The sequence below is a fragment of the Phalacrocorax carbo genome, chromosome 29 (assembly GCF_963921805.1).
Source record: "Phalacrocorax carbo chromosome 29, bPhaCar2.1, whole genome shotgun sequence".
NCBI lineage: Eukaryota > Metazoa > Chordata > Aves > Suliformes > Phalacrocoracidae > Phalacrocorax > Phalacrocorax carbo.
This window is the reverse complement of record NC_087541.1, coordinates 946,770-974,490: the sequence shown is the minus strand read 5'-3', so window position 1 is coordinate 974,490 and position 27,721 is coordinate 946,770. Positions and strand designations below refer to the sequence as shown.

Sequence of the window (27,721 nt, the reverse complement as noted above, 5' to 3'; positions counted from 1 at the left end):
AATCCCACCGTGAAAGTGAAGGGGGCCAAACCCCCCCCCCCCCCCGTTTTCACCCATTTTTCACCCATTTTCCACCCAATCCGTGTCCAAAACCCTGCCGCGAGCAAAGGGGCCCTAAGGAATTGCGGCGCTTGTAGCAAAAAAAGCCTTTTTTCCACCCATTTTTCTACCCAATCCTCGCTAAAAACCTTCCGTGAGCAAAAAGGCCACGAGGCTTTTTAGTGCAGCAAAAACCCCATTTCCCCCCATTTTCTACCCAATTCTGGCCCAAAAACCTCCTGCGAAGCAAAGGGACCGCAAGGATTTTTGCTGCAAGCCACAAAAATACCCATTTTCACCCGTTTTTAACCCAATCTCCATCCAAAAACCAGCTGCCGGCAAAGGGGCCGCGGGGATTTTTGGTGCACGCAGCAGAAAATCCCATTTCCGCCCATTTTTCACCCATTTTCTGCCCAATTCTTGACCAAAACCTTCCGGGAAAGCAATTGTGGTGCAGGATTTTTGCTGCATGCAGCAAAAAAAAAAAAAACCAATTCCACCCATTTTCTACCCGATTCTTGTCCAAAACCCTCCCACAAGCGAAGGGGTTATGAGGATTTTTTGGTGCCTGCAGGGAAAAGTCCCGATTCCACCCTTTTTCCACCCAATTCTCGTCCAAAAACCTGCTCCAAGGCAAAGGGACCATGGGGATTTTTGGCACGTGCAGCAAAAAAACCCAATTCCACCCGTTTTCCACCCAATTCTTGTCCTAAAACCTGCTCCAAGGCAAAGGGATGACGGGGATTTTTGGCGCACGTGGCAAAAAACCCCATTTCCACCTATTTTCCACCCAATTCTTGACCAAAACCTTCTTGGAAAAACAAAAGGGGGCAGGATTTTTGGTGCGTGCAGTAAAAACCCCATTTCCACCCATTTTCCACCCATTTTTCTACCCAATCCTTGTGAAAACCCTGTCGGGAGCAAAGGGGCCACGAGGATTTTTAGTGCAAGGAGGAAAAAAACCCATTTCCACCCATTTTCCACCCAATTCTTGTCCAAAAACCTCCTGCAACGCAGGAGTTATTAGGAGTTTTGGTTTGTGTAGCCAAAAAAAATACCCATTTCCACCCGTTTTCCACCCAATTTTTGTTCAAAAACCTGCTCCAAGGCAAAGGGACCAGGAGGATTTTGGGTGCCTGCAGCAAAAACCCCTTTTCCACCAATTTTCCACCCATTTTCCACCCAATCCTTGACCGAAACCTTCCTGGAGAGCAAAAGGGGGATTTTTTTTGGTGCGCGCAGCAAAAAAAACCAATTCCACCCATTTTCCACCCAATTTGTGTCCTAAAACCTGCTCCAAGGCAAAGGGACCACGAGGATTTTTGGCGCACGTGGCGAAAAACCCCATTTCCACCCAATTCTTGTCTAAAACCTTCCCGTAAAGCAATTGTGTGCAGGATTTTTGGTGCGTGCAGCAAAAAAAAACCCAAATCCACTCATTTTCCACCCAATTCTTGTGCAAAAACCTGCCGTAAAATGAAGGGACCGGGAGGATTTTTGGTGCGTGAACTAAAAAAACCCCATTTCCACCCATTTTCCACCCAATCCTTGCCCTAAACTCTCCCACGAGCGAAAGGACTGCGAAGATTTTCGGCACCTGCCAGCCGCAAGTCCCATTTCCACCTGTTTTTCACCCAAAACCCTCGCAGAAATCACCCGAAACGATGGTGAAAACCCCGTTTTTTCCCTCTTCGGGCCTCGCCGTTGGACGAATTCGCTTGATTTTTAGGGCGAAACCCACATCTTTTTGGGGGTGGGGGTGGAAAATTTCCCATTTTTTTGAGGCGGGGCTTGATAAGGAAGGGGGCGTGGCTTCAAGGAGGCATCACCCACCCCCCCGCGTCGTCCAATCGCGCCCTCCCACCGCCCTCGACCTCGACGACGGACCTTATTTCCCCAGAAAAAAAGAAAAACCTAAAAAAATAAGGAATTCTTGGTTTTTTCCCGCCTCGTTTCCTTCATCCCAACCTTAATTACAGGCAAGCCGGCGGGGGAAGGGCGATGGTTGAGGTGGGGGAGGGGTGGGAAAACACACCCCCCCGGCCCAAGTGTGGCGTCGGCACGATACCGGGTTTGATTTACGGGGAGGGGGGGAGGGTTTGGGGGGTTTTGGGTCTCATTTGGGGGTTTTTTTTTTGTTGTTTTTTGGTTTTTTTTGGTTTATTTGGATGCGGAATTACAGCCCCGCGCGTCTTCCCGCCTCCCCGCCCCGGCCGCGCTCAATAACAGGTGACGTCGGAATCGGCGAGGATGACCGAAACGTTGACGGCGGTGGGTTTACCCAAGCTTTTATCCAAACTCTTCTGCACGAAGTTCATGGGGATGCCCTCGTGGCCCACCACGCACGCGAAGGAGTCGCCGCGTTGCCAGTCGGCCGCCGGCACGCTCAACATGCTGTAGGCGGAGAAAGCGCCGCCGTCTTCCTCCGGCCCAAAGATGGCGACGCTACTCGGCGGCACGGGACGATCCTGTTGGGTCCACGTCACCAGGACGTCGCGGGGGCGGAACCCCAAAACCAGGCAGGTCAAAGTAGCCGTTTCCTGACGGGCCAATTCCTCGGCCGGCGGCGGGAAGACGTAGACGGAAGGTGCCTTCACGGAGACGGCTGCGAAGGGGGCGCAAGAGAAGGTCAAGGGTGGTGGGAGGGATGCGGTTCGCCCAATGGGCTCGCTTCCTCCAGTGGGCTGGCCCTCCCACTAAGCTAGACCCTTCCAGTAGACTAGACCCTTCCAGTAGAACAGACCCTTCCAGTAGGCTAGACTCTTCCAGTAGGCTGACCTCTTCCAGTAGACTGACCTCTTCCAGTAGGCTAGACCCTTCCAGTAGGCTAGACTCTTCCAGTAGACTAGACTCTTCCAGTAGGCTAGACCTTTCCAGTAGGCTAGACCCTTCCAGTAGACTGACCTCTTCCAGTAGGCTAGACTCTTCCAGTAGACTAGACTCTTCCAGTAGGCTAGACTCTTCCAGTAGGCTGACCTCTTCCAGCAGGCTAGACCTTTCCAGTAGGCTAGACTCTTCCAGTAGACTGGCTTCTTCCAGTTGACTACCTCTGTTGATTCTCCCAGTAGGCCAGACCCTTCCAGTAGACCCTCCCAGTTGACCCCTCCAATGGAGAAGACCCTTCCAGTGGACAAATTCCTTCTGGTAGGCCAGACCCTTCCAGTAGTCTAGCTCACTTGGCTCTCCCAGTAGGCTAGACTCTTCCAGTAGGCCAGACCCTTCCACTAGGCCAGACTCTTCCAGGAGGCCAGACCCTTCCACTAGGCCAGACTCTTCCACTGGGCCAGACCCTTCGAGTAGGCCAGACCCTTCCACTAGGCCAGACCCTTCCACTAGGCCAGACCCTTCCAGGAGGCCAGACCCTTCCAGCAGGCCAGGCCCTTCCAGTAGGCCAGACCCTTCAAGTAGGCCAGACTCTTCCACTAGGCCAGACCCTTCCACTAGGCCAGACCCTTGAGTAGGCCAGACCCTTCCACTAGGCCAGACCCTTCCACTAGGCCAGACCCTTCGAGTAGGCCAGACCCTCGAGTAGGCCAGACCCTTCCACTAGGCCAGACCCTTCCACTAGGCCAGACCCTTCCAGTAGGCCAGACCCTTTGAGTAGGCCAGACCCTTCTCAGTAGGCCAGACCCTTCCACTAGGCCAGACCCTCGAGTAGGCCAGACCCTTCCACTAGGCCAGACCCTTCCACTAGGCCAGACCCTTTGAGTAGGCCAGACCCTTCCACTAGGCCAGACCCTCGAGTAGGCCAGACCCTTCCACTAGGCCAGACCCTTCCAGTAGACCAGCCCAGTAGACTCGGCTTTTCCAGCCACCTCCTTCGACTTGCCCAAAACCGCTCTTATTTTCCGAAACCCTCCGCCGGTTCCCTTCTCGGTGGACGCCATGTTGGTGGGCGGGGTTTAAAGGGTGGGGAAAAGGAAAGGGGGTGGGGGGGGGTGTGGGATGGAAATGGGGCGGGATTAAAAGGGGCGGGCTCCTACCTATGTCTTTCTGAATGGATTTTGTGATGGGTTTGCCGAGTTCGGGGACCTGGACGGTGCAGGTGAACTTCTCGCCGGAATTCCACTCGTCGGCGCAGATCTTCAACGTGCTGGTGAGGCTGAAGAGCCCGTTGGGTAGTTTTTGGGGTTTCCCCAAGATGGCGTCCAAGGCTTTGCCTTGATCCCGGTTCCAGGTGAACTTCACGTCCTCGGTTGACTTCAGGTTGGTCGCCAGGCACGTGACGCTGCCGTTCTGGCTGAGGTAAAGGTCCTCCAAGGACGGGGGGAGGAGGGTGACGGTCACCGCCGGTTTAGTATCTGGTTGGGGTCGGGAGGGGTCAAGGAAAGGGGGGGGGGGAGGGGAGCGGCGTTGAGTGGGCGGATCTTGGCTTTCATCCGATTGGCCCCGGCCTCTCGCCCCCCCCCCCCCCCCGTCAAAAACTCGAGTTTTGGGGCGATTTCCGAGAAAATGTTCCGCCGCCCCCATTTTTCTTTTAAAGGTTGTTGCGGGTTTGGGGGGAAGGGGCTCAAAACGTCCGTTTTCCTCTCGAAAATCGATCGGTTTCGCCTCAAAGCCACGCCCACCCCACCCCCCCCACCCCTCCCAGTGGTCACCGCTGACCGGGCGTGGCACCGCCTCCCCCCGGCGCCATCACGGGGTGGATTCATGGGAGGGTTAAGCCGGCGTTTAAACCTCCGCCCGCCCCTCCCTCCGTCCGCCTCGACCATCGAGCCACCTGATAGGTCCACCTCGACCGCCTCAACCCTTCCTCCCGCCCCCAATCAACCAATCAACCGCCTGATTCTTTCCATCCCCGTCGCCCCCATCAACCCGACCGACGTCTCCGAAGCCGCCCCGCCCCATCCTCTCCCACCGTCCAACCACGGCCTCCGATAAACCGCCCGCCCTCACCTGAGCAGAAAGTGCTGATGTTGGCGACCGCAGCCTCCTTCAGCGTGGGATTGGTCACTTTGCAGGAGAACTCCGCCCCCGCCTCCCACGTCTCCTTGCTGACGTTGACCTGGCTCGTGAAGGCGGCCATGTTGTCGGAGCACTGGTCGCAGGCGTAGACTTCCGGGTTGAGGTTGGCCACGTCGTGGTTGACCAACCACTGCACTTGGCTTTCGCCAGCCTTCCTCCCCTCGACCAGGCACAGCAGCAGGACCTTGTTCTCGTTCCGGTATTTGTTGGGGTCGCTCAGGAGCTTTACGGTCACAGGCTTATTGTTACAGCACGAGTTGACACCTAGAAGTTGGCCGAGACGTCAGAGAAGGTTGGGAGCAACAGGGACCCGTCGCCGTCTCCGCCAAGACCTCATCAAGGCTTAGATCAAGGTTGGGATCAAGATCGGCCCATCTCGGTGTCCACCAAGACCTCATCAAGGCTGGGACCAAGGTTGGTATCAAGGCTGGGATCAAGGCTGGGATCAAGGCTGGGATCAAGTCGGGAGCAAGTTTGGATCAAGGTTGGGAGCAACATGGACCCACCTCGGTGTCCACTAAGACCTCATCAAGGCTGAGATCGAGGCTGGGATCAAGGTTGGGGTCGAGTTTGGATCAAGGTTATGAGAAACATTGATCCATCTCGGTGTCCACCAAGACCTCATCAAGGCTGGGATCAAGGCTGGGATCAAGTTGGGATCAAGTTTGGATTAAGGTTGGGAGTAACATCAACCCATCTCGGTGTCCACCAAGACCTCATCAAGGCTGGGATCAAGGATGAGACTAAGACCAACCTTTCTAGGTGTCCACCAAGACCCCACATAAGGCCGGGATCAAGGCTTGGAGCAATTCCAGCCCATCTGGGTGACCACCAAGACCTCAGATAAGCCAGGATCAAGGCTGGGACCAACGCCAACCCATCTTGGTGACCCCCAAGAACCCAGATAAGGCCGGGATCAAGGCTGGGAGCAGCACCAACCCATCTAAGAGTTTACCAAGACCTCAGATAAGGCCGGGATTAAGGCTGGGAGCAGCACCAACCCACCTAGGAGTTGACCCAGACCTCAGATAAGCCGGGATCAAGGCTGGGACCAACGTCAGCCCGTCCCACAAAGCCAGGCTCGCCCCCTTCCCCGCCGCCTCTCTCACCTTTGACGCTGCCAGTGGCGGTTTTGCCGGTGGCGCTTTGGTAGGCCTTGCACTGGAAGGTCTCGCTATCCAAGCCGTCGGCGGGGGCGACGGTGATTTCTGAGCTGAGCTTATAGAGGCTGCTGCTGCTCGCTAAGGCCGGGAAGGTCTCGATGTCGCCGGGGACTTTGGAAACCCACGTGACGGTGACGGGTTGGGGGAAGAAATCGCTGACGAAGCAGCCGAGGGTGAGGTTGGCCCCGCAGCTGGCGCAGTCGCACGAGGCCAGCGGGTAGACGACGGGGTCGCTGGCCTTGACTGCAAAGAAACAGCTTAAATTTAATTCGGGGTGGAGGTGGGGGGGGTTTGGGGGGGTGATTCGGGGTCTCAGACACCCCCTTAACCCCCCGCCTTAGGACACCCTAAGCCGGGCTTTGGGGAAGCGGTTGCGCCGAAAGACGATGTGAAAGCGCCGGGGGAAAGGTCACCGCCAGAAGGGGAAGTAGGTCGGGGCGCGAGAATTTCCTCCTAGACGGGTTTCTCACCCCTAAACCGAGCCTAAACCCCCCCCCCAAACTCCCCCCCACCAGTGACGTCACGGCGGGGCGCACCCATATTCTGTGGGGATCCCCCCACCCCGCTCCCCGATTTTGGCGCGCGGTGACAGCTCTGCCGGTGAGTGGCTCTGCAAAGCCGGGGTTTAGGCTTAGTCCTAGTCCTGCGCGGCCCCCGCCAGCTTTTGGGGTCACCGCTGCTTTGGGGGGAGGGTGTCTCTTTTTTTTGGGGGGGGGGGACACGCTTTGGGGTCCTGAGGGGGTGCTGCTGGGGAGCTGTTGCAAGCCTAAGGCTGAGCATGGCTTAAACCTGGACTTCCTCGAAAATCTCGAGGCTGAGCATCAGGAGCAAAGCTGGGCTTTCCTACACAGGCTTGAAACCAAACATGGCTTGCACAGCTCTGGGGTTTTCCTAGAGATTAAGGCTGAGCTTGGCTTGCACAGCTCAAAGCTGGGCTTTCCTACAGAAGATTAAGGCTGAGCCTGGCTTGCACAGCTCAAAGCTGGGCTTTCCTACAGAAGATTAAGGCTGAGCTTGGCTTGCACAGATCAAAGCTTGGCTTTCCTACAGAAGATTAAAGCTGAGCTTGGCTTGCACAGCTCAAAGCTTGGCTTTCCTACAGAAGATTAAGGCTGAGCCTGACTTGCACAGCTCAAAGCTTGGCTTTCCTACAGAAGATTAAGGCTGAGCCTGGCTTGCACAGCTCAAAGCTTGGCTTTCCTACAGAAGATTAAGGCTGAGCCTGGCTTGCACAGCTCAAAGCTGGGCTTTCCTACAGAAGATTAAGGCTGAGCCTGGCTTGCACAGCTCAAAGCTGGGCTTTCCTACAGAAGATTAAGGCTGAGCCTGGCTTGCACAGCTCAAAGCTGGGCTTTCCTACAGAAGATTAAGGCTGAGCCTGGCTTGCACAGCTCAAAGCTTGGCTTTCCTACAGAAGATTAAGGCTGAGCCTGGCTTGCACAGCTCAAAGCTGGGCTTTCCTACAGAAGATTAAAGCTGAGCTTGGCTTGCACAGATCAAAGCTTGGCTTTCCAACAGAAGATTAAGGCTGAGCTTTGCTCACGCAGCTCTAGGGCTCTCCAAGAGAAGATTAAGGCTGAGCTTGGCTTGCACAACTCAAAGCCGGGCTTTATTAGAAGAGCTTAAAGGTGAGCACCTCTTGCACACCTCCAAGCTGGGCTTTCCTAGACAAGCTTGAAGCTAAGCACGGCTTGCACAGCTCTAGGGCTTTCCTAGAGAAGATTAAGGCTAAGCTGGGCTTGCACACCTCAAAGCTGGGCTTTCTTAGAAAAGCTTGAGATTGAGCATCATTTGCAGGGCTCAAAATTGAGCTTTCCAAGAACAGCTTGAAGCTGGGCTTTCCCAGACGAGCTCAAAGCTGAGCATGGCTTGCACAGCTCAAAGCTGGGCTTTCCCACAGAAGATCAAGGCTTGACATCGATACTACAGTTCTAGGCTGAGCTTTCAAAGATAATAGTGAAGCTGAAGATCGATGGTGCAGCTCTGAGCTGAGCTTTTCCAGGTAATATCAAAGCTGAGCATTGCTAGCACGGCTCTAAGCTAAGCTTTTCTAGATAATACCGAGGATGAGCATGGCTAGCACAGCGCTAAGCTGGGCTTTTCTAGGTAACATTGAAACTGAGTATCGATAACAGACCTTGAAGCTGAGCAGAGCTCCAATGACTAAAACCTGGCTTTCCTAGAAAAGCTCAAGCCTAAGCATGGCTGGCACAGCTCAAGGCTACATACGGCGGCACAGCTCTGAGCTGAGCTTTTCTAGATAATATCAAAGCTGCAAAGCTTAAAGCTGAGCACAGCTTGCACGAATCAAACCTGGCTTTTCTAGAAAACCGCAAGCACGAGAAAGCTTTAGACACCTCTAAGCTGGGCTTTTGTAGGTAATGTTGCAGCTGAGATTTGCTAACATGGCTCAGTGAGCTCGGGTTTCCTAGACAGTACCGAGGCTCGGCATTGCCAGCATCTCTCTGAGCTGAGCTTTGCTCGATAATATCGAAACTGAGCACCGCTAGTTCAGCACTGAGCTGAGATTTGCTAGATAATATCGAAGCTGAGCTTAGCTAGAGTAGCACAGGTCTGAGCTGAGCTAGATAACATTAACATTGAGCAGTGCTAGCACAGCTCTGAGCTGAGCTTTTCTGGGTAATATCAACCCTGAGCAGTGCTAGCACAGCTCTGAGCTCAGCTTTGCTAGACAGTTCTAAAGCTAAGCACGGCCAGCACGGCTCGATAAGCACGGCTGGTACAGCTCGACCATGAGCACGCCTTGCATGGCTCTAAGCTTGGCTTTGCTAGGTACTATTGAAGCTGAGCGTTGTTAGCAGGGATCTAAGCTGGGATTTGCTAGATAATGCTGAAGTTCAAAGCTCAGCCTTGCTAGCACAGCTCTGAGCTGAGCTTTCCTGGGCAGTCTGGGAGCTTAGAGCTGAGCTTTGCTAGCACAGTGCTGAGCTGAGCTTTCCTCGGCAGTCTGGGAGCTTAGAGCTGAGCTTTGCTAGCACAGTGCTGAGCTGAGCTTTCCTGGGCAGTCTGGGAGCTTAGAGCTGAGCTTTGCTAGCACAGTGCTGAGCTGAGCTTTCCTGGGCAGTCTGGGAGCTTAGAGCTGAGCTTTGCTAGCACAGCTCTGAGCTGAGCTTTCCTGAGCAGTCTGGGAGCTTAGAGCTGAGCTTTGCTAGCACAGTGCTGAGCTGAGCTTTCCTGGGCAGTCTGGGAGCTTAGAGCCGAGCTTTGCTAGCACAGCTCTGAGCTGAGCTTTCCTGGGCAGTCTGGGAGCTTAGAGCCGAGCTTTGCTAGCACAGCTCTGAGCTGAGCTTTCCTGGGCAGTCTGGGAGCTTAGAGCTGAGCTTTGCTAGCACAGTGCTGAGCTGAGCTTTTCTGGGTAATATCAACCCTGAGCAGTGCTAGCACAGCTCTGAGCTCAGCTTTGCTAGACAGTTCTAAAGCTAAGCACGGCCAGCACGGCTCGATAAGCACGGCTGGTACAGCTCGACCATGAGCACGCCTTGCATGGCTCTAAGCTTGGCTTTGCTAGGTACTATTGAAGCTGAGCGTTGTTAGCAGGGATCTAAGCTGGGATTTGCTAGATAATGCTGAAGTTCAAAGCTCAGCCTTGCTAGCACAGCTCTGAGCTGAGCTTTCCTGGGCAGTCTGGGAGCTTAGAGCTGAGCTTTGCTAGCACAGCTCTGAGCTGAGCTTTCCTGGGCAGTCTGGGAGCTTAGAGCTGAGCTTTGCTAGCACAGCTCTGAGCTGAGCTTTCCTGGGCAGTCTGGGAGCTTAGAGCTGAGCTTTGCTAGCACAGCTCTGAGCTGAGCTTTTCTGGGTAATATCAACCCTGAGCAGTGCTAGCACAGCTCTGAGCTCAGCTTTGCTAGACAGTTCTAAAGCTAAGCACGGCCAGCACGGCTCGATAAGCACGGCTGGTACAGCTCGACCATGAGCACGCCTTGCATGGCTCTAAGCTTGGCTTTGCTAGGTACTATTGAAGCTGAGCGTTGTTAGCAGGGATCTAAGCTGGGATTTGCTAGATAATGCTGAAGTTCAAAGCTCAGCCTTGCTAGCACAGCTCTGAGCTGAGCTTTCCTGGGCAGTCTGGGAGCTTAGAGCTGAGCTTTGCTAGCACAGCTCTGAGCTGAGCTTTCCTGGGCAGTCTGGGAGCTTAGAGCTGAGCTTTGCTAGCACAGCTCTGAGCTGAGCTTTCCTGGGCAGTCTGGGAGCTTAGAGCTGAGCTTTGCTAGCACAGCTCTGAGCTGAGCTTTCCTGGGCAGTCTGGGAGCTTAGAGCTGAGCTTTGCTAGCACAGTGCTGAGCTGAGCTTTCCTCGGCAGTCTGGGAGCTTAGAGCTGAGCTTTGCTAGCACAGTGCTGAGCTGAGCTTTCCTGGGCAGTCTGGGAGCTTAGAGCTGAGCTTTGCTAGCACAGTGTGGAGCTGAGCTTTCCTGGGCAGTCTGGGAGCTTAGAGCTGAGCTTTGCTAGCACAGTGCTGAGCTGAGCTTTCCTCGGCAGTCTGGGAGCTTAGAGCTGAGCTTTGCTAGCACAGCTCTGAGCTGAGCTTTCCTGGGCAGTCTGGGAGCTTAGAGCTGAGCTTTGCTAGCACAGTGCTGAGCTGAGCTTTCCTCGGCAGTCTGGGAGCTTAGAGCTGAGCTTTGCTAGCACAGTGCTGAGCTGAGCTTTCCTCGGCAGTCTGGGAGCTTAGAGCTGAGCTTTGCTAGCACAGCTCTGAGCTGAGCTTTCCTGGGCAGTCTGGGAGCTTAGAGCCGAGCTTGGCTAGCACAGTGTGGAGCTGAGCTTTCCTGGGCAGTCTGGGAGCTTAGAGCCAAGCTTTGCTAGCACAGCTCTGAGCTGAGCTTTCCTGGGCAGTCTGGGAGCTTAGAGCCGAGCTTTGCTAGCACAGTGTGGAGCTGAGCTTTCCTGGGCAGTCTGGGAGCTTAGAGCTGAGCTTTGCTAGCACAGTGCTGAGCTGAGCTTTCCTGGGCAGTCTGGGAGCTTAGAGCTGAGCTTTGCTAGCACAGTGCTGAGCTGAGCTTTCCTGGGCAGTCTGGGAGCTTAGAGCTGAGCTTTGCTAGCACAGCTCTGAGCTGAGCTTTCCTGGGCAGTCTGGGAGCTTAGAGCTGAGCTTTGCTAGCACAGCTCTGAGCTGAGCTTTCCTGAGCAGTCTGGGAGCTTAGAGCTGAGCTTTGCTAGCACAGTGCTGAGCTGAGCTTTCCTCGGCAGTCTGGGAGCTTAGAGCTGAGCTTTGCTAGCACAGCTCTGAGCTGAGCTTTCCTCGGCAGTCTGGGAGCTTAGAGCCGAGCTTTGCTAGCACAGCTCTGAGCTGAGCTTTCCTCGGCAGTCTGGGAGCTTAGAGCTGAGCTTTGCTAGCACAGTGTGGAGCTGAGCTTTTCTGGGTAATATCAACCCTGAGCAGTGCTAGCACAGCTCTGAGCTCAGCTTTGCTAGACAGTTCTAAAGCTAAGCACGGCCAGCACGGCTCGATAAGCACGGCTGGTACAGCTCGACCATGAGCACGCCTCGCATGGCTCTAAGCTTGGCTTTGCTAGGTACTATTGAAGCTGAGCGTTGTTAGCAGGGATCTAAGCTGGGATTTGCTAGATATTGCTAAAGTTCAAAGCTCAGCCTTGCTAGCACAGCTCTGAGCTGAGCTTTCCTGGGCAGTCTGGGAGCTTAGAGCTGAGCTTTGCTAGCACAGCTCTGAGCTGAGCTTTCCTGGGCAGTCTGGGAGCTTAGAGCTGAGCTTTGCTAGCACAGCTCTGAGCTGAGCTTTCCTCGGCAGTCTGGGAGCTTAGAGCTGAGCTTTGCTAGCACAGCTCTGAGCTGAGCTTTCCTCGGCAGTCTGGGAGCTTAGAGCCGAGCTTTGCTAGCACAGTGTGGAGCTGAGCTTTCCTGGGCAGTCTGGGAGCTTAGAGCTGAGCTTTGCTAGCACAGCTCTGAGCTGAGCTTTCCCGGGCAGTCTGGGAGCTTAAAGCTTAGCTTTGCTAGCACAGTGCTGAGCTGAGCTTTCCTGGGCAGTCTGGGAGCTTAGAGCTGAGCTTTGCTAGCACAGTGTGGAGCTGAGCTTTCCTGGGCAGTCTGGGAGCTTAGAGCTGAGCTTTGCTAGCACAGTGCTGAGCTGAGCTTTCCTGGGCAGTCTGGGAGCTTAGAGCTGAGCTTTGCTAGCACAGTGCTGAGCTGAGCTTTCCTGGGCAGTCTGGGAGCTTAGAGCTGAGCTTTGCTAGCACAGCTCTGAGCTGAGCTTTCCTGGGCAGTCTGGGAGCTTAGAGCTGAGCTTGGCTAGCACAGTGCTGAGCTGAGCTTTCCTGGGCAGTCTGGGAGCTTAGAGCTGAGCTTTGCTAGCACAGTGTGGAGCTGAGCTTTCCTGGGCAGTCTGGGAGCTTAGAGCTGAGCTTTGCTAGCACAGCTCTGAGCTGAGCTTTCATGGGCAGTCTGGGAGCTTAGAGCCGAACTTTGCTAGCACAGTGCTGAGCTGAGCTTTCCTGGGCAGTCTGGGAGCTTAGAGCTGAGCTTTGCTAGCACAGTGTGGAGCTGAGCTTTCCTGGGCAGTCTGGGAGCTTAAAGCTTAGCTTTGCTAGCACAGTACTGAGCTGAGCTTTCCTGGGCAGTCTGGGAGCTTAGAGCCGAGCTTTGCTAGCACAGTGTGGAGCTGAGCTTTCCTGGGCAGTCTGGGAGCTTAGAGCTGAGCTTTGCTAGCACAGCTCTGAGCTGAGCTTTCCTGGGCAGTCTGGGAGCTTAGAGCTGAGCTTTGCTAGCACAGTGCTGAGCTGAGCTTTCCTGGGCAGTCTGGGAGCTTAGAGCTGAGCTTTGCTAGCACAGTGCTGAGCTGAGCTTTCCTGGGCAGTCTGGGAGCTTAGAGCCGAGTTTGGCTAGCACAGCTCTGAGCTGAGCTTTCCTGGGCAGTCTGGGAGCTTAGAGCTGAGTTTTGCTAGCACAGTGTGGAGCTGAGCTTTCCTGGGCAGTCTGGGAGCTTAGAGCTGAGCTTTGCTAGCACAGCTCTGAGCTGAGCTTTCCTGAGCAGTCTGGGAGCTTAGAGCTGAGCTTGGCTAGCACAGTGCTGAGCTGAGCTTTCCTGGGCAGTCTGGGAGCTTAGAGCTGAGCTTTGCTAGCACAGTGTGGAGCTGAGCTTTCCTCGGTAGTCTGGGAGCTTAGAGCTGAGCTTGGCTAGCACAGTGCTGAGCTGAGCTTTCCTGGGCAGTCTGGGAGCTTAGAGCTGAGCTTTGCTAGCACAGCTCTGAGCTGAGCTTTCCTGGGCAGTCTGGGAGCTTAGAGCCGAGCTTTGCTAGCACAGCTCTGAGCTGAGCTTTCCTGGGCAGTCTGGGAGCTTAGAGCCGAGCTTTGCTAGCACAGCTCTGAGCTGAGCTTTCCTGGGCAGTCTGGGAGCTTAGAGCCGAGCTTTGCTAGCACAGTGTGGAGCTGAGCTTTCCTGGGCAGTCTGGGAGCTTAGAGCCGAGCTTTGCTAGCACAGCTCTGAGCTGAGCTTTCCTGGGCAGTCTGGGAGCTTAGAGCTGAGCTTTGCTAGCACAGCTCTGAGCTGAGCTTTCCTGGGCAGTCTGGGAGCTTAGAGCTGAGCTTTGCTAGCACAGTGTGGAGCTGAGCTTTCCTGGGCAGTCTGGGAGCTTAGAGCTGAGCTTTGCTAGCACAGTGTGGAGCTGAGCTTTCCTGGGCAGTCTGGGAGCTTAGAGCTGAGCTTGGCTAGCACAGTGCTGAGCTGAGCTTTCCTCGGCAGTCTGGGAGCTTAGAGCTGAGCTTTGCTAGCACAGCTCTGAGCTGAGCTTTCCTGGGCAGTCTGGGAGCTTAGAGCTGAGCTTTGCTAGCACAGTGCTGAGCTGAGCTTTCCTGGGCAGTCTGGGAGCTTAGAGCTGAGCTTTGCTAGCACAGTGCTGAGCTGAGCTTTCCTCGGCAGTCTGGGAGCTTAGAGCTGAGCTTTGCTAGCACAGCTCTGAGCTGAGCTTTCCTGGGCAGTCTGGGAGCTTAGAGCCGAGCTTGGCTAGCACAGCTCTGAGCTGAGCTTTCCTGGGCAGTCTGGGAGCTTAGAGCCAAGCTTTGCTAGCACAGCTCTGAGCTGAGCTTTCCTGGGCAGTCTGGGAGCTTAGAGCCGAGCTTTGCTAGCACAGTGTGGAGCTGAGCTTTCCTGGGCAGTCTGGGAGCTTAGAGCTGAGCTTTGCTAGCACAGTGCTGAGCTGAGCTTTCCTGGGCAGTCTGGGAGCTTAGAGCTGAGCTTTGCTAGCACAGTGCTGAGCTGAGCTTTCCTGGGCAGTCTGGGAGCTTAGAGCTGAGCTTTGCTAGCACAGCTCTGAGCTGAGCTTTCCTGGGCAGTCTGGGAGCTTAGAGCTGAGCTTTGCTAGCACAGCTCTGAGCTGAGCTTTCCTGAGCAGTCTGGGAGCTTAGAGCTGAGCTTTGCTAGCACAGTGCTGAGCTGAGCTTTCCTGGGCAGTCTGGGAGCTTAGAGCTGAGCTTTGCTAGCACAGCTCTGAGCTGAGCTTTCCTCGGCAGTCTGGGAGCTTAGAGCCGAGCTTTGCTAGCACAGCTCTGAGCTGAGCTTTCCTCGGCAGTCTGGGAGCTTAGAGCTGAGCTTTGCTAGCACAGTGTGGAGCTGAGCTTTTCTGGGTAATATCAACCCTGAGCAGTGCTAGCACAGCTCTGAGCTCAGCTTTGCTAGACAGTTCTAAAGCTAAGCACGGCCAGCACGGCTCGATAAGCACGGCTGGTACAGCTCGACCATGAGCACGCCTTGCATGGCTCTAAGCTTGGCTTTGCTAGGTACTATTGAAGCTGAGCGTTGTTAGCAGGGATCTAAGCTGGGATTTGCTAGATAATGCTAAAGTTCAAAGCTCAGCCTTGCTAGCACAGCTCTGAGCTGAGCTTTCCTGGGCAGTCTGGGAGCTTAGAGCTGAGCTTTGCTAGCACAGCTCTGAGCTGAGCTTTCCTGGGCAGTCTGGGAGCTTAGAGCTGAGCTTTGCTAGCACAGCTCTGAGCTGAGCTTTCCTCGGCAGTCTGGGAGCTTAGAGCCGAACTTTGCTAGCACAGCTCTGAGCTGAGCTTTCCTGGGCAGTCTGGGAGCTTAGAGCTGAGCTTTGCTAGCACAGCTCTGAGCTGAGCTTTCCCGGGCAGTCTGGGAGCTTAAAGCTTAGCTTTGCTAGCACAGTGCTGAGCTGAGCTTTCCTGGGCAGTCTGGGAGCTTAGAGCTGAGCTTTGCTAGCACAGTGTGGAGCTGAGCTTTCCTGGGCAGTCTGGGAGCTTAGAGCTGAGCTTTGCTAGCACAGTGTGGAGCTGAGCTTTCCTGGGCAGTCTGGGAGCTTAGAGCTGAGCTTTGCTAGCACAGTGCTGAGCTGAGCTTTCCTGGGCAGTCTGGGAGCTTAGAGCTGAGCTTTGCTAGCACAGCTCTGAGCTGAGCTTTCCTGGGCAGTCTGGGAGCTTAGAGCTGAGCTTGGCTAGCACAGTGCTGAGCTGAGCTTTCCTGGGCAGTCTGGGAGCTTAGAGCTGAGCTTTGCTAGCACAGTGTGGAGCTGAGCTTTCCTGGGCAGTCTGGGAGCTTAGAGCTGAGCTTTGCTAGCACAGCTCTGAGCTGAGCTTTCATGGGCAGTCTGGGAGCTTAGAGCCGAACTTTGCTAGCACAGTGCTGAGCTGAGCTTTCCTGGGCAGTCTGGGAGCTTAGAGCTGAGCTTTGCTAGCACAGTGTGGAGCTGAGCTTTCCTGGGCAGTCTGGGAGCTTAAAGCTTAGCTTTGCTAGCACAGTACTGAGCTGAGCTTTCCTGGGCAGTCTGGGAGCTTAGAGCTGAGCTTTGCTAGCTCAGCTCTGAGCTGAGCTTTCCTGGGCAGTCTGGGAGCTTAGAGCTGAGCTTTGCTAGCACAGCTCTGAGCTGAGCTTTCCTGGGCAGTCTGGGAGCTTAGAGCTGAGCTTTGCTAGCACAGTGCTGAGCTGAGCTTTCCTGGGCAGTCTGGGAGCTTAGAGCTGAGCTTTGCTAGCACAGTGCTGAGCTGAGCTTTCCTGGGCAGTCTGGGAGCTTAGAGCCGAGTTTGGCTAGCACAGCTCTGAGCTGAGCTTTCCTGGGCAGTCTGGGAGCTTAGAGCTGAGTTTTGCTAGCACAGTGTGGAGCTGAGCTTTCCTGGGCAGTCTGGGAGCTTAGAGCTGAGCTTTGCTAGCACAGCTCTGAGCTGAGCTTTCCTGAGCAGTCTGGGAGCTTAGAGCTGAGCTTGGCTAGCACAGTGCTGAGCTGAGCTTTCCTGGGCAGTCTGGGAGCTTAGAGCTGAGCTTTGCTAGCACAGTGTGGAGCTGAGCTTTCCTCGGTAGTCTGGGAGCTTAGAGCTGAGCTTGGCTAGCACAGTGTGGAGCTGAGCTTTCCTGGGCAGTCTGGGAGCTTAGAGCTGAGCTTTGCTAGCACAGCTCTGAGCTGAGCTTTCCTGGGCAGTCTGGGAGCTTAGAGCCGAGCTTTGCTAGCACAGCTCTGAGCTGAGCTTTCCTGGGCAGTCTGGGAGCTTAGAGCCGAGCTTTGCTAGCACAGCTCTGAGCTGAGCTTTCCTGGGCAGTCTGGGAGCTTAGAGCCGAGCTTTGCTAGCACAGTGTGGAGCTGAGCTTTCCTGGGCAGTCTGGGAGCTTAGAGCCGAGCTTTGCTAGCACAGCTCTGAGCTGAGCTTTCCTGGGCAGTCTGGGAGCTTAGAGCTGAGCTTTGCTAGCACAGCTCTGAGCTGAGCTTTCCTGGGCAGTCTGGGAGCTTAGAGCTGAGCTTTGCTAGCACAGTGTGGAGCTGAGCTTTCCTGGGCAGTCTGGGAGCTTAGAGCTGAGCTTTGCTAGCACAGTGTGGAGCTGAGCTTTCCTGGGCAGTCTGGGAGCTTAGAGCTGAGCTTGGCTAGCACAGTGCTGAGCTGAGCTTTCCTCGGCAGTCTGGGAGCTTAGAGCTGAGCTTTGCTAGCACAGCTCTGAGCTGAGCTTTCCTGGGCAGTCTGGGAGCTTAGAGCCGAGCTTTGCTAGCACAGTGTGGAGCTGAGCTTTCCTGGGCAGTCTGGGAGCTTAGAGCCGAGCTTTGCTAGCACAGCTCTGAGCTGAGCTTTCCTGGGCAGTCTGGGAGCTTAGAGCCGAGCTTTGCTAGCACAGTGTGGAGCTGAGCTTTCCTGGGCAGTCTGGGAGCTTAGAGCCGAGCTTTGCTAGCACAGTGCTGAGCTGAGCTTTCCTGGGCAGTCTGGGAGCTTAGAGCTGAGCTTTGCTAGCACAGCTCTGAGCTGAGCTTTCCTGGGCAGTCTGGGAGCTTAGAGCTGAGCTTTGCTAGCACAGTGCTGAGCTGAGCTTTCCTGGGCAGTCTGGGAGCTTAGAGCTGAGCTTTGCTAGCACAGTGCTGAGCTGAGCTTTCCTGAGCAGTCTGGGAGCTTAGAGCCGAGCTTGGCTAGCACAGTGCTGAGCTGAGCTTTCCTGGGCAGTCTGGGAGCTTAGAGCCGAGCTTTGCTAGCACAGCTCTGAGCTGAGCTTTCCTGGGCAGTCTGGGAGCTTAGAGCCAAGCTTTGCTAGCACAGCTCTGAGCTGAGCTTTCCTGGGCAGTCTGGGAGCTTAGAGCCGAGCTTTGCTAGCACAGTGTGGAGCTGAGCTTTCCTGGGCAGTCTGGGAGCTTAGAGCTGAGCTTTGCTAGCACAGTGCTGAGCTGAGCTTTCCTGGGCAGTCTGGGAGCTTAGAGCTGAGCTTTGCTAGCACAGTGCTGAGCTGAGCTTTCCTGGGCAGTCTGGGAGCTTAGAGCTGAGCTTTGCTAGCACAGCTCTGAGCTGAGCTTTCCTCGGCAGTCTGGGAGCTTAGAGCTGAGCTTTGCTAGCACAGCTCTGAGCTGAGCTTTCCTGAGCAGTCTGGGAGCTTAGAGCTGAGCTTTGCTAGCACAGTGCTGAGCTGAGCTTTCCTGGGCAGTCTGGGAGCTTAGAGCTGAGCTTTGCTAGCACAGCTCTGAGCTGAGCTTTCCTGGGCAGTCTGGGAGCTTAGAGCCGAGCTTTGCTAGCACAGTGTGGAGCTGAGCTTTTCTGGGTAATATCAACCCTGAGCAGTGCTAGCACAGCTCTGAGCTCAGCTTTGCTAGACAGTTCTAAAGCTAAGCACGGCCAGCACGGCTCGATAAGCACGGCTGGTACAGCTCGACCATGAGCACGCCTTGCATGGCTCTAAGCTTGGCTTTGCTAGGTACTATTGAAGCTGAGCGTTGTTAGCAGGGATCTAAGCTGGGATTTGCTAGATAATGCTGAAGTTCAAAGCTCAGCCTTGCTAGCACAGCTCTGAGCTGAGCTTTCCTGGGCAGTCTGGGAGCTTAGAGCTGAGCTTTGCTAGCACAGCTCTGAGCTGAGCTTTCCTCGGCAGTCTGGGAGCTTAGAGCCGAGCTTTGCTAGCACAGTGCTGAGCTGAGCTTTCCTGGGCAGTCTGGGAGCTTAGAGCTGAGCTTTGCTAGCACAGCTCTGAGCTGAGCTTTCCTGAGCAGTCTGGGAGCTTAGAGCCGAGCTTTGCTAGCACAGCTCTGAGCTGAGCTTTCCTCGGCAGTCTGGGAGCTTAGAGCCGAGCTTTGCTAGCACAGTGCTGAGCTGAGCTTTCCTGGGCAGTCTGGGAGCTTAGAGCTGAGCTTTGCTAGCACAGCTCTGAGCTGAGCTTTCCTGAGCAGTCTGGGAGCTTAGAGCTTAGCTTTGCTAGCACAGTGCTGAGCTGAGCTTTCCTGGGCAGTCTGGGAGCTTAGAGCCGAGCTTTGCTAGCACAGTGTGGAGCTGAGCTTTCCTCGGTAGTCTTGGAGCTTAGAGCTGAGCTTTGCTAGCACAGTGCTGAGCTGAGCTTTCCTGGGCAGTCTGGGAGCTTAGAGCCGAGCTTGGCTAGCACAGTGCTGAGCTGAGCTTTCCTGGGCAGTCTGGGAGCTTAGAGCTGAGCTTTGCTAGCACAGTGCTGAGCTGAGCTTTCCTGGGCAGTCTGGGAGCTTAGAGCTGAGCTTTGCTAGCACAGCTCTGAGCTGAGCTTTCCTGGGCAGTCTGGGAGCTTAGAGCCGAGCTTTGCTAGCACAGTGTGGAGCTGAGCTTTCCTGGGCAGTCTGGGAGCTTAGAGCCGAGTTTGGCTAGCACAGCTCTGAGCTGAGCTTTCCTGGGCAGTCTGGGAGCTTAGAGCTGAGCTTTGCTAGCACAGCTCTGAGCTGAGCTTTCCTGGGCAGTCTGGGAGCTTAGAGCCGAGCTTTGCTAGCACAGTGTGGAGCTGAGCTTTCCTCAGCAGTCTGGGAGCTTAGAGCTGAGCTTTGCTAGCACAGTGCTGAGCTGAGCTTTCCTCGGCAGTCTGGGAGCTTAGAGCTGAGCTTTGCTAGCACAGCTCTGAGCTGAGCTTTCCTGGGCAGTCTGGGAGCTTAGAGCTGAGCTTTGCTAGCACAGTGTGGAGCTGAGCTTTTCTGGGTAATATCAACCCTGAGCAGTGCTAGCACAGCTCTGAGCTCAGCTTTGCTAGACAGTTCTAAAGCTAAGCACGGCCAGCACGGCTCGATAAGCACGGCTGGTACAGCTCGACCATGAGCACGCCTTGCATGGCTCTAAGCTTGGCTTTGCTAGGTACTATTGAAGCTGAGCGTTGTTAGCAGGGATCTAAGCTGGGATTTGCTAGATAATGCTGAAGTTCAAAGCTCAGCCTTGCTAGCACAGCTCTGAGCTGAGCTTTCCTGGGCAGTCTGGGAGCTTAGAGCTGAGCTTTGCTAGCACAGCTCTGAGCTGAGCTTTCCTGGGCAGTCTGGGAGCTTAGAGCCGAGCTTTGCTAGCACAGTGCTGAGCTGAGCTTTCCTGGGCAGTCTGGGAGCTTAGAGCTGAGCTTTGCTAGCACAGCTCTGAGCTGAGCTTTCCTGAGCAGTCTGGGATCTTAGAGCCGAGCTTTGCTAGCACAGCTCTGAGCTGAGCTTTCCTCGGCAGTCTGGGAGCTTAGAGCCGAGCTTTGCTAGCACAGTGCTGAGCTGAGCTTTCCTGGGCAGTCTGGGAGCTTAGAGCTGAGCTTTGCTAGCACAGCTCTGAGCTGAGCTTTCCTGAGCAGTCTGGGAGCTTAGAGCTTAGCTTTGCTAGCACAGTGCTGAGCTGAGCTTTCCTGGGCAGTCTGGGAGCTTAGAGCCGAGCTTTGCTAGCACAGTGTGGAGCTGAGCTTTCCTCGGTAGTCTTGGAGCTTAGAGCTGAGCTTTGCTAGCACAGTGCTGAGCTGAGCTTTCCTGGGCAGTCTGGGAGCTTAGAGCCGAGCTTGGCTCGCACAGTGCTGAGCTGAGCTTTCCTGGGCAGTCTGGGAGCTTAGAGCTGAGCTTTGCTAGCACAGTGCTGAGCTGAGCTTTCCTGGGCAGTCTGGGAGCTTAGAGCTGAGCTTTGCTAGCACAGCTCTGAGCTGAGCTTTCCTGGGCAGTCTGGGAGCTTAGAGCCGAGCTTTGCTAGCACAGTGTGGAGCTGAGCTTTCCTGGGCAGTCTGGGAGCTTAGAGCCGAGTTTGGCTAGCACAGCTCTGAGCTGAGCTTTCCTGGGCAGTCTGGGAGCTTAGAGCTGAGCTTTGCTAGCACAGCTCTGAGCTGAGCTTTCCTGGGCAGTCTGGGAGCTTAGAGCCGAGCTTTGCTAGCACAGTGTGGAGCTGAGCTTTCCTCAGCAGTCTGGGAGCTTAGAGCTGAGCTTTGCTAGCACAGTGTGGAGCTGAGCTTTCCTGGGCAGTCTGGGAGCTTAGAGCTGAGCTTTGCTAGCACAGTGCTGAGCTGAGCTTTCCTGGGCAGTCTGGGAGCTTAGAGCTGAGCTTTGCTAGCACAGTGCTGAGCTGAGCTTTCCTGGGCAGTCTGGGAGCTTAGAGCTGAGCTTTGCTAGCACAGTGCTGAGCTGAGCTTTCCTGGGCAGTCTGGGAGCTTAGAGCTGAGCTTTGCTAGCACAGCTCTGAGCTGAGCTTTCCTGAGCAGTCTGGGAGCTTAGAGCTGAGCTTTGCTAGCACAGCTCTGAGCTGAGCTTTCCTGGGCAGTCTGGGAGCTTAGAGCTGAGCTTTGCTAGCACAGTGCTGAGCTGAGCTTTCCTGGGCAGTCTGGGAGCTTAGAGCTGAGCTTTGCTAGCACAGCTCTGAGCTGAGCTTTCCTGGGCAGTCTGGGAGCTTAGAGCTGAGCTTTGCTAGCACAGCTCTGAGCTGAGCTTTCCTGGGCAGTCTGGGAGCTTAGAGCCGAACTTTGCTAGCACAGCTCTGAGCTGAGCTTTCCTGGGCAGTCTGGGAGCTTAGAGCCGAACTTTGCTAGCACAGCTCTGAGCTGAGCTTTCCTGGGCAGTCTGGGAGCTTAGAGCTGAGCTTTGCTAGCACAGCTCTGAGCTGAGCTTTCCTGGGCAGTCTGGGAGCTTAGAGCTTAGCTTTGCTAGCACAGTACTGAGCTGAGCTTTCCTGGGCAGTCTGGGAGCTTAGAGCTGAGCTTTGCTAGCACAGTGCTGAGCTGAGCTTTCCTGGGCAGTCTGGGAGCTTAGAGCTGAGCTTTGCTAGCACAGTGTGGAGCTGAGCTTTCCAGGGCAGTCTGGGAGCTTAGAGCCGAGCTTGGCTAGCACAGTGTGGAGCTGAGCTTTCCTGGGCAGTCTGGGAGCTTAGAGCTGAGCTTTGCTAGCACAGCTCTGAGCTGAGCTTTCCTCAGCAGTTTGGGAGCTTAGAGCTGAGCTTTGCTAGCACAGTGTGGAGCTGAGCTTTCCTGGGCAGTCTGGGAGCTTAGAGCTGAGCTTTGCTAGCACAGTGTGGAGCTGAGCTTTCCTGGGCAGTCTGGGAGCTTAGAGCTGAGCTTTGCTAGCACAGCTCTGAGCTGAGCTTTCCTGGGCAGTCTGGGAGCTTAGAGCCGAGCTTTGCTAGCACAGTGTGGAGCTGAGCTTTCCTGGGCAGTCTGGGAGCTTAGAGCTGAGCTTTGCTAGCACAGTGTGGAGCTGAGCTTTCCTGGGCAGTCTGGGAGCTTAGAGCTGAGCTTTGCTAGCACAGTGCTGAGCTGAGCTTTCCTGGGCAGTCTGGGAGCTTAGAGCCGAGCTTTGCTAGCACAGTGCTGAGCTGAGCTTTCCTCGGTAGTCTGGGAGCTTAGAGCTGAGCTTTGCTAGCACAGTGCTGAGCTGAGCTTTCCTGGGCAGTCTGGGAGCTTAGAGCTGAGCTTTGCTAGCACAGTGTGGAGCTGAGCTTTCCTGTGCAGTCTGGGAGCTTAGAGCTGAGCTTTGCTAGCACAGCTCTGAGCTGAGCTTTCCTGAGCAGTCTGGGAGCTTAGAGCTGAGCTTTGCTAGCACAGTGCTGAGCTGAGCTTTCCTGGGCAGTCTGGGAGCTTAGAGCTGAGCTTTGCTAGCACAGCTCTGAGCTGAGCTTTCCTGGGCAGTCTGGGAGCTTAGAGCCGAGCTTTGCTAGCACAGCTCTGAGCTGAGCTTTCCTGGGCAGTCTGGGAGCTTAGAGCCGAACTTTGCTAGCACAGTGTGGAGCTGAGCTTTCCTGGGCAGTCTGGGAGCTTAGAGCCGAGCTTTGCTAGCACAGTGTGGAGCTGAGCTTTCCTGGGCAGTCTGGGAGCTTAGAGCTGAGCTTTGCTAGCACAGCTCTGAGCTGAGCTTTCCTGGGCAGTCTGGGAGCTTAGAGCTTAGCTTTGCTAGCACAGTACTGAGCTGAGTTTTCCTGGGCAGTCTGGGAGCTTAGAGCTGAGCTTTGCTAGCACAGTGTGGAGCTGAGCTTTCCTGGGCAGTCTGGGAGCTTAGAGCTGAGCTTTGCTAGCACAGTGTGGAGCTGAGCTTTCCTGGGCAGTCTGGGAGCTTAGAGCCGAGCTTGGCTAGCACAGTGCTGAGCTGAGCTTTCCTGGGCAGTCTGGGAGCTTAGAGCTGAGCTTTGCTAGCACAGTGTGGAGCTGAGCTTTCCTGGGCAGTCTGGGAGCTTAGAGCTGAGCTTTGCTAGCACAGTGCTGAGCTGAGCTTTCCTGGGCAGTCTGGGAGCTTAGAGCTGAGCTTTGTTAGCACAGCTCTGAGCTGAGCTTTCCTGGGCAGTCTGGGAGCTTAGAGTCGAGCTTTGCTAGCACAGTGCTGAGCTGAGCTTTCCTGGGCAGTCTGGGAGCTTAGAGCTGAGCTTTGCTAGCACAGTGTGGAGCTGAGCTTTCCTGGGCAGTCTGGGAGCTTAGAGCTGAGCTTTGCTAGCACAGTGTGGAGCTGAGCTTTCCTGGGCAGTCTGGGAGCTTAGAGCTGAGCTTTGCTAGCACAGTGCTGAGCTGAGCTTTCCTGGGCAGTCTGGGAGCTTAGAGCTGAGCTTTGCTAGCACAGCTCTGAGCTGAGCTTTTCTGGGTAATATCAACCCTGAGCAGTGCTAGCACAGTTCTGAGCTCAGCTTTGCTAGACAGTTCTAAAGCTAAGCACGGCCAGCACAGCCTGTTAAGCACGGCTGGTACAGCTCGACCCTGAGCACGCCTTGCATGGCTCTAAGCTGGGCTTTGCTAGGTATTATTTAAGCAGGGCAATGCTAGCAGGGCTCCGAGCTGGGCTTTGCTAGATAATACTGAGTCTGAGCGTGGCCTGCACAGCTCTGAGCTGGGCTTTGCTGGGTAGTGTTAAGCTGAGCAGAGCTTGCACACCACTAGGCTGGCTTTCCTAGACAATACTCAAGCTGAGCATGGCTAGCCAAGCCCTGAGTTGAGCTTTCTTGCTAAAAGTCAAAGCTTAAAGCTGAGCATGGCTAGCCAAGCTCTAAGCTGGGCTTTCCTAGGGAGTACTAAAGCTGAGCAATATTAGCACAGCTCACTGAGCTGAGCTTTCCTTGGTATTATGGAGGCCAAGCACGGCTCGATAAGCCTGGCTGGCACAGCTTGACGCTGAGCACGGCTTAATGGCTTAGAGCTGGTCTTTGTTAGATATTAATGAAGCTGAGCTTTGCCTGCAAGACTCTGAGCTTGGCTTTGCTCAATTATATCAAAGCTCAAGACTGGTAATGGCTAGCATAGCTCTGGGCTGGGCTCTCCTAGGCAATACCAACGCTGAGCACTGTTAACAGAGCCTAAGCTGGGCTTTCGTAGATAATATCAAAGCTGAGCATGGCTAGGACAGGTCTGAGCTGGGCTTTTCTAGCTAATAGAGACGCCGAGCATAGCAAGCAGAGCTCTAAGCTGGGCATTCCTTGGTAATATCAAAGCTGAGCATGGTTAGCCCAGCCCTAAGCTGGGCTTCCCTAGAAAATATCAAAGCTCAAAGCTGAGCATGGCTAGGACAGGTCCGAACTCGGCTTTTCCAGATAATAGAGACACCGAGCACGGCTGGCAGAGCTCTAAGCTGGGCTTTCCTACATAATAGTGAAGTTCAGAGCTGTGCTTTGCTGGGTAATACTGAGGCTGAGAAAGGCTAGCATGGCTGCAAGGCTCAACACTGAGCACAGCTTGCATGGCTCAAGGCTGGGCTTTGCTAGGCAATACTGAAGCAGGGCGTGGCTAACGGCCCACACCTGAGCTTTGCTAGATAATACTGAACCTGCTAAGTGCTAGGATAGCTCTAAGCTGGGCTTTCCAAGGTGGTATCCAAGCTGAGCAGAGCTTGCACAGCTCTGAGCTGGGCTTTGCTAATAATATCGAGGCAGAGCAGGGCCAGCATGTGCTTGCTAAGCCTGGCTGGCACAGCTCGAGGCCAACCACGCCTTGCATGGCTCTAAGCTGGGCTTTGCTAGACAAGATTGAAGCAGGGCATTGCTGGTAGAGGTCTAAGCTGGGCTTTCCAGGTAGTACTGGGGCTGAGCAAGGCTAGAACAGCTCGGTAAGCCTGGCTGGCACAGCTTGATACTGAAAGCAGCTTGTGTGGCTCTAAGCTGGGCTTTGCTAGACAAGATTGAAGCTGGGCATTGCTAGCAGGGCTCCGAGCTGGGCTTTGCTAGATAATACTGAGTCTGAGCGTGGCCTGCACAGCTCCGAGCTGGGCTTTGCTGGGTAGTGTTAAGCTGAGCAGAGCTTGCACACCACTAGGCTGGCTTTCCTAGACAATACTCAAGCTGAGCATGGCTAGCCAAGCCCTGAGTTGAGCTTTCTTGCTAAATGTCAAAGCTTAAAGCTGAGCATGGCTAGCCAAGCTCTAAGCTGGGCTTTCCTAGGGAGTACTAAAGCTGAGCAATATTAGCACAGCTCACTGAGCTGAGCTTTCCTTGGTATTATGGAGGCCAAGCACGGCTCGATAAGCCTGGCTGGCACAGCTTGACGCTGAGCATGGCTTAATGGCTTAGAGCTGGTCTTTGTTAGATATTAATGAAGCTGAGCTTTGCCTGCAAGACTCTGAGCTTGGCTTTGCTCAATTATATCAAAGTTCAGAACTGATAATTATTAGCAGAGCCTAAGCTGGGCTTTCCTAGGTAATATAGAAGCTGCACAAGGCTAGATCAGCTCTAAGCTGGGCTTTGCCTTACAATATCAAAGCTCAAAGTTGATCTCTAGCTCAGCCCTGATCTGAGCTTTGCTACATAATCTTAAGCTGAGCATGGCTAGCCAAGCTCTAAGCTGGGCTTTTCTAGGTAAGCTTGAAGTGGAGCTTTGCCAGCAAGGCTCTAAGCTGGGCTTTACTCACGCACAGTGAAGGCGGGCGTTGCTAACTAAGCTCACGTCTGAGCCTAGCTGGCACAGCTCACCCAGCCGTGTCACGCCTAAACCCGCTCCTGGGGGACCACACCCGAGGGGCGGGGCCGAGGGGGGCGGGGCCCGATCCCACCCCCCACCCCCCAATCCCGGCTGGGATCCCGCCCTCCCCCCCATCCCGATTGGCTCCCACCTGGCTCCGCCTCTCGCCACCAGCAGCCACCTGCGGAGGGGAAGAACCCAAATTAAGGGCGAAACAGTAAATTTGGCCATCGATCCTATCGGCCATCGATCCTATCGGCCATCGATCCTATCGGCCATCGATCCTATCGGCCATTGATCCTATCGGCTATCGATCCTATCGGCCATCGATCCTATCGGCCATCGATCCTATCGGCCATTGATCCTATCGGCCATTGATCCTATCGGCTATCGATCCTATCGGCCATCGATCCTATCGGCCATCGATCCTATCGGCCATTGATCCTATCGGCCATTGGCTCTATCAGCTATTGATCCTATTGATTATCGACCCTATTGGCTATTAATTGTATTATTAATCCAGCCTATTGGGTATTGATCGTATTATTTATCAGCCCTATTGATTATCGACCCTATCGGCCATTGAATCTATTGGTTATTAATTCTATTATTTATCAGCCCTATTGGCTATTGATCCTATCAGTTATTGATCCTATTGATTCTTGATCCTATTGGTTATCGGCTCTATTGGCCATTGATCCTATTATTTATCAGCCCTATCGGCTATTGATCCTATTGGCTATCGGCTATTGATCCTATTGGCTATTGGCTATTGATCCTATTGGCTATTGATCCTATCGGTTATTGATCCTATTGGCTATCAGCTATTGATCCTATTTATCAGCCCTATCGGTTATTGATCCTATTGGCTATTGATCCTATTGGCTATTGATCCTATTGGCTATCGGCTATTGATCCTATTTATCAGCCCTATCAGTTATTGATCCTATTGGCTATTGATCCTATCAGTTATTGATCCTATTGGCTATCAGCTATTGATCCTATTGACTATTGACCCTATTGGTTACCAGCCCTATCGGTTATTGACCCTATTTATCAGCCCTATCGGTTATTGATCCTATTGGCTATTGATCCTATTGGCTATTGACCCTAGGGGTCCTCAATCCCATTGGTCATCGGCCCTAACTCTCCCCGATCCTATTGGCTGCCGCCCCCTCACGCCCAGCGGGGGGGGGGGGGGGGGAGGGGCCACCCCACCCTCACCCCGGGGCTAGAAAGGGCGATTTTGGGGCTGCCCCTCCCCCTCCCGCCGTGGCCCGATTTTGCAGAAATTCACCCAAAGTTGGCGCCGGGCGGGGGAGGTGACGCCCGGCCGCCTTTTTCCACCCGGGGGTGGACCTCGCGGGGGGGGAGGGAGGGGGGTTTTTGAGTGAATTCTTCGGTATTTCTGGTTTTGCACTTTTTTGATCATCTCCCTTCCGGGCCCAGGCGGCGGCTCCTTGACCAAAAGCGCCCGTTTGGACCCAAAAACCTCCCTTCTGCCCCCAAAAAAGCACCGGCGGGGGGGCGAGAACTGCCTTACGGACCCAAAAAGCTCCAGTTCGGACCCAAAAATCTCTCTTTTGGACTCAAAAAGCTCGATTTTGGACCCAAAAATCTTCCTTGTGGAAACAGAACTTGATTTTGGACCCAAAAAGCTCCGGTTTCGACCCAAGAATCTTGATTTTGGACCCAAAAACCACCATTATGGAACCAGAACTTCAGGTTTGGACCCAAAAGGCTCAAGTTTGGACCCAAAAATCTTCATTATGGAAACAGAAGTTGGGTTTGGACCCAAAAATCTCTATTTTGGACCCAAAAATCTCATTATGGATCCAGAACTTCAGGTTTGGACCCAAAAGGCTCAATTTTGGACCCAAAAATCTTCATTATGGAAACAGAAGTTGATTTTGGACCCAAAAAGCTCCGGTTTAGACCCAAAAATCTCGATTTTGGACCCAAAAAACACCATTATGGAACCAGAACTTCAGGTTTGGACCCAAAAAGCTCATTTTTGGACCC

General features: G+C 54.4%; 1 protein-coding gene and 1 gene segment (V, D, J or C); one reads left to right on the top strand and one right to left on the bottom strand.

Moving 5' to 3' along the window:
- OXA1L (OXA1L mitochondrial inner membrane protein) overlaps window positions 1–27,721 on the top strand; it is a 257,560-nt gene that overhangs the window by 121,612 nt on the left and 108,227 nt on the right. The window lies entirely within an intron of this gene.
- Window positions 2,031–8,241, bottom strand: LOC135318265 (immunoglobulin heavy constant alpha-like). The segment is given in 5 exon segments: window positions 2,031–2,644; window positions 4,023–4,340; window positions 4,936–5,268; window positions 6,114–6,503; window positions 8,229–8,241. Coding segments are annotated over 5 exon segments (1,440 nt in total).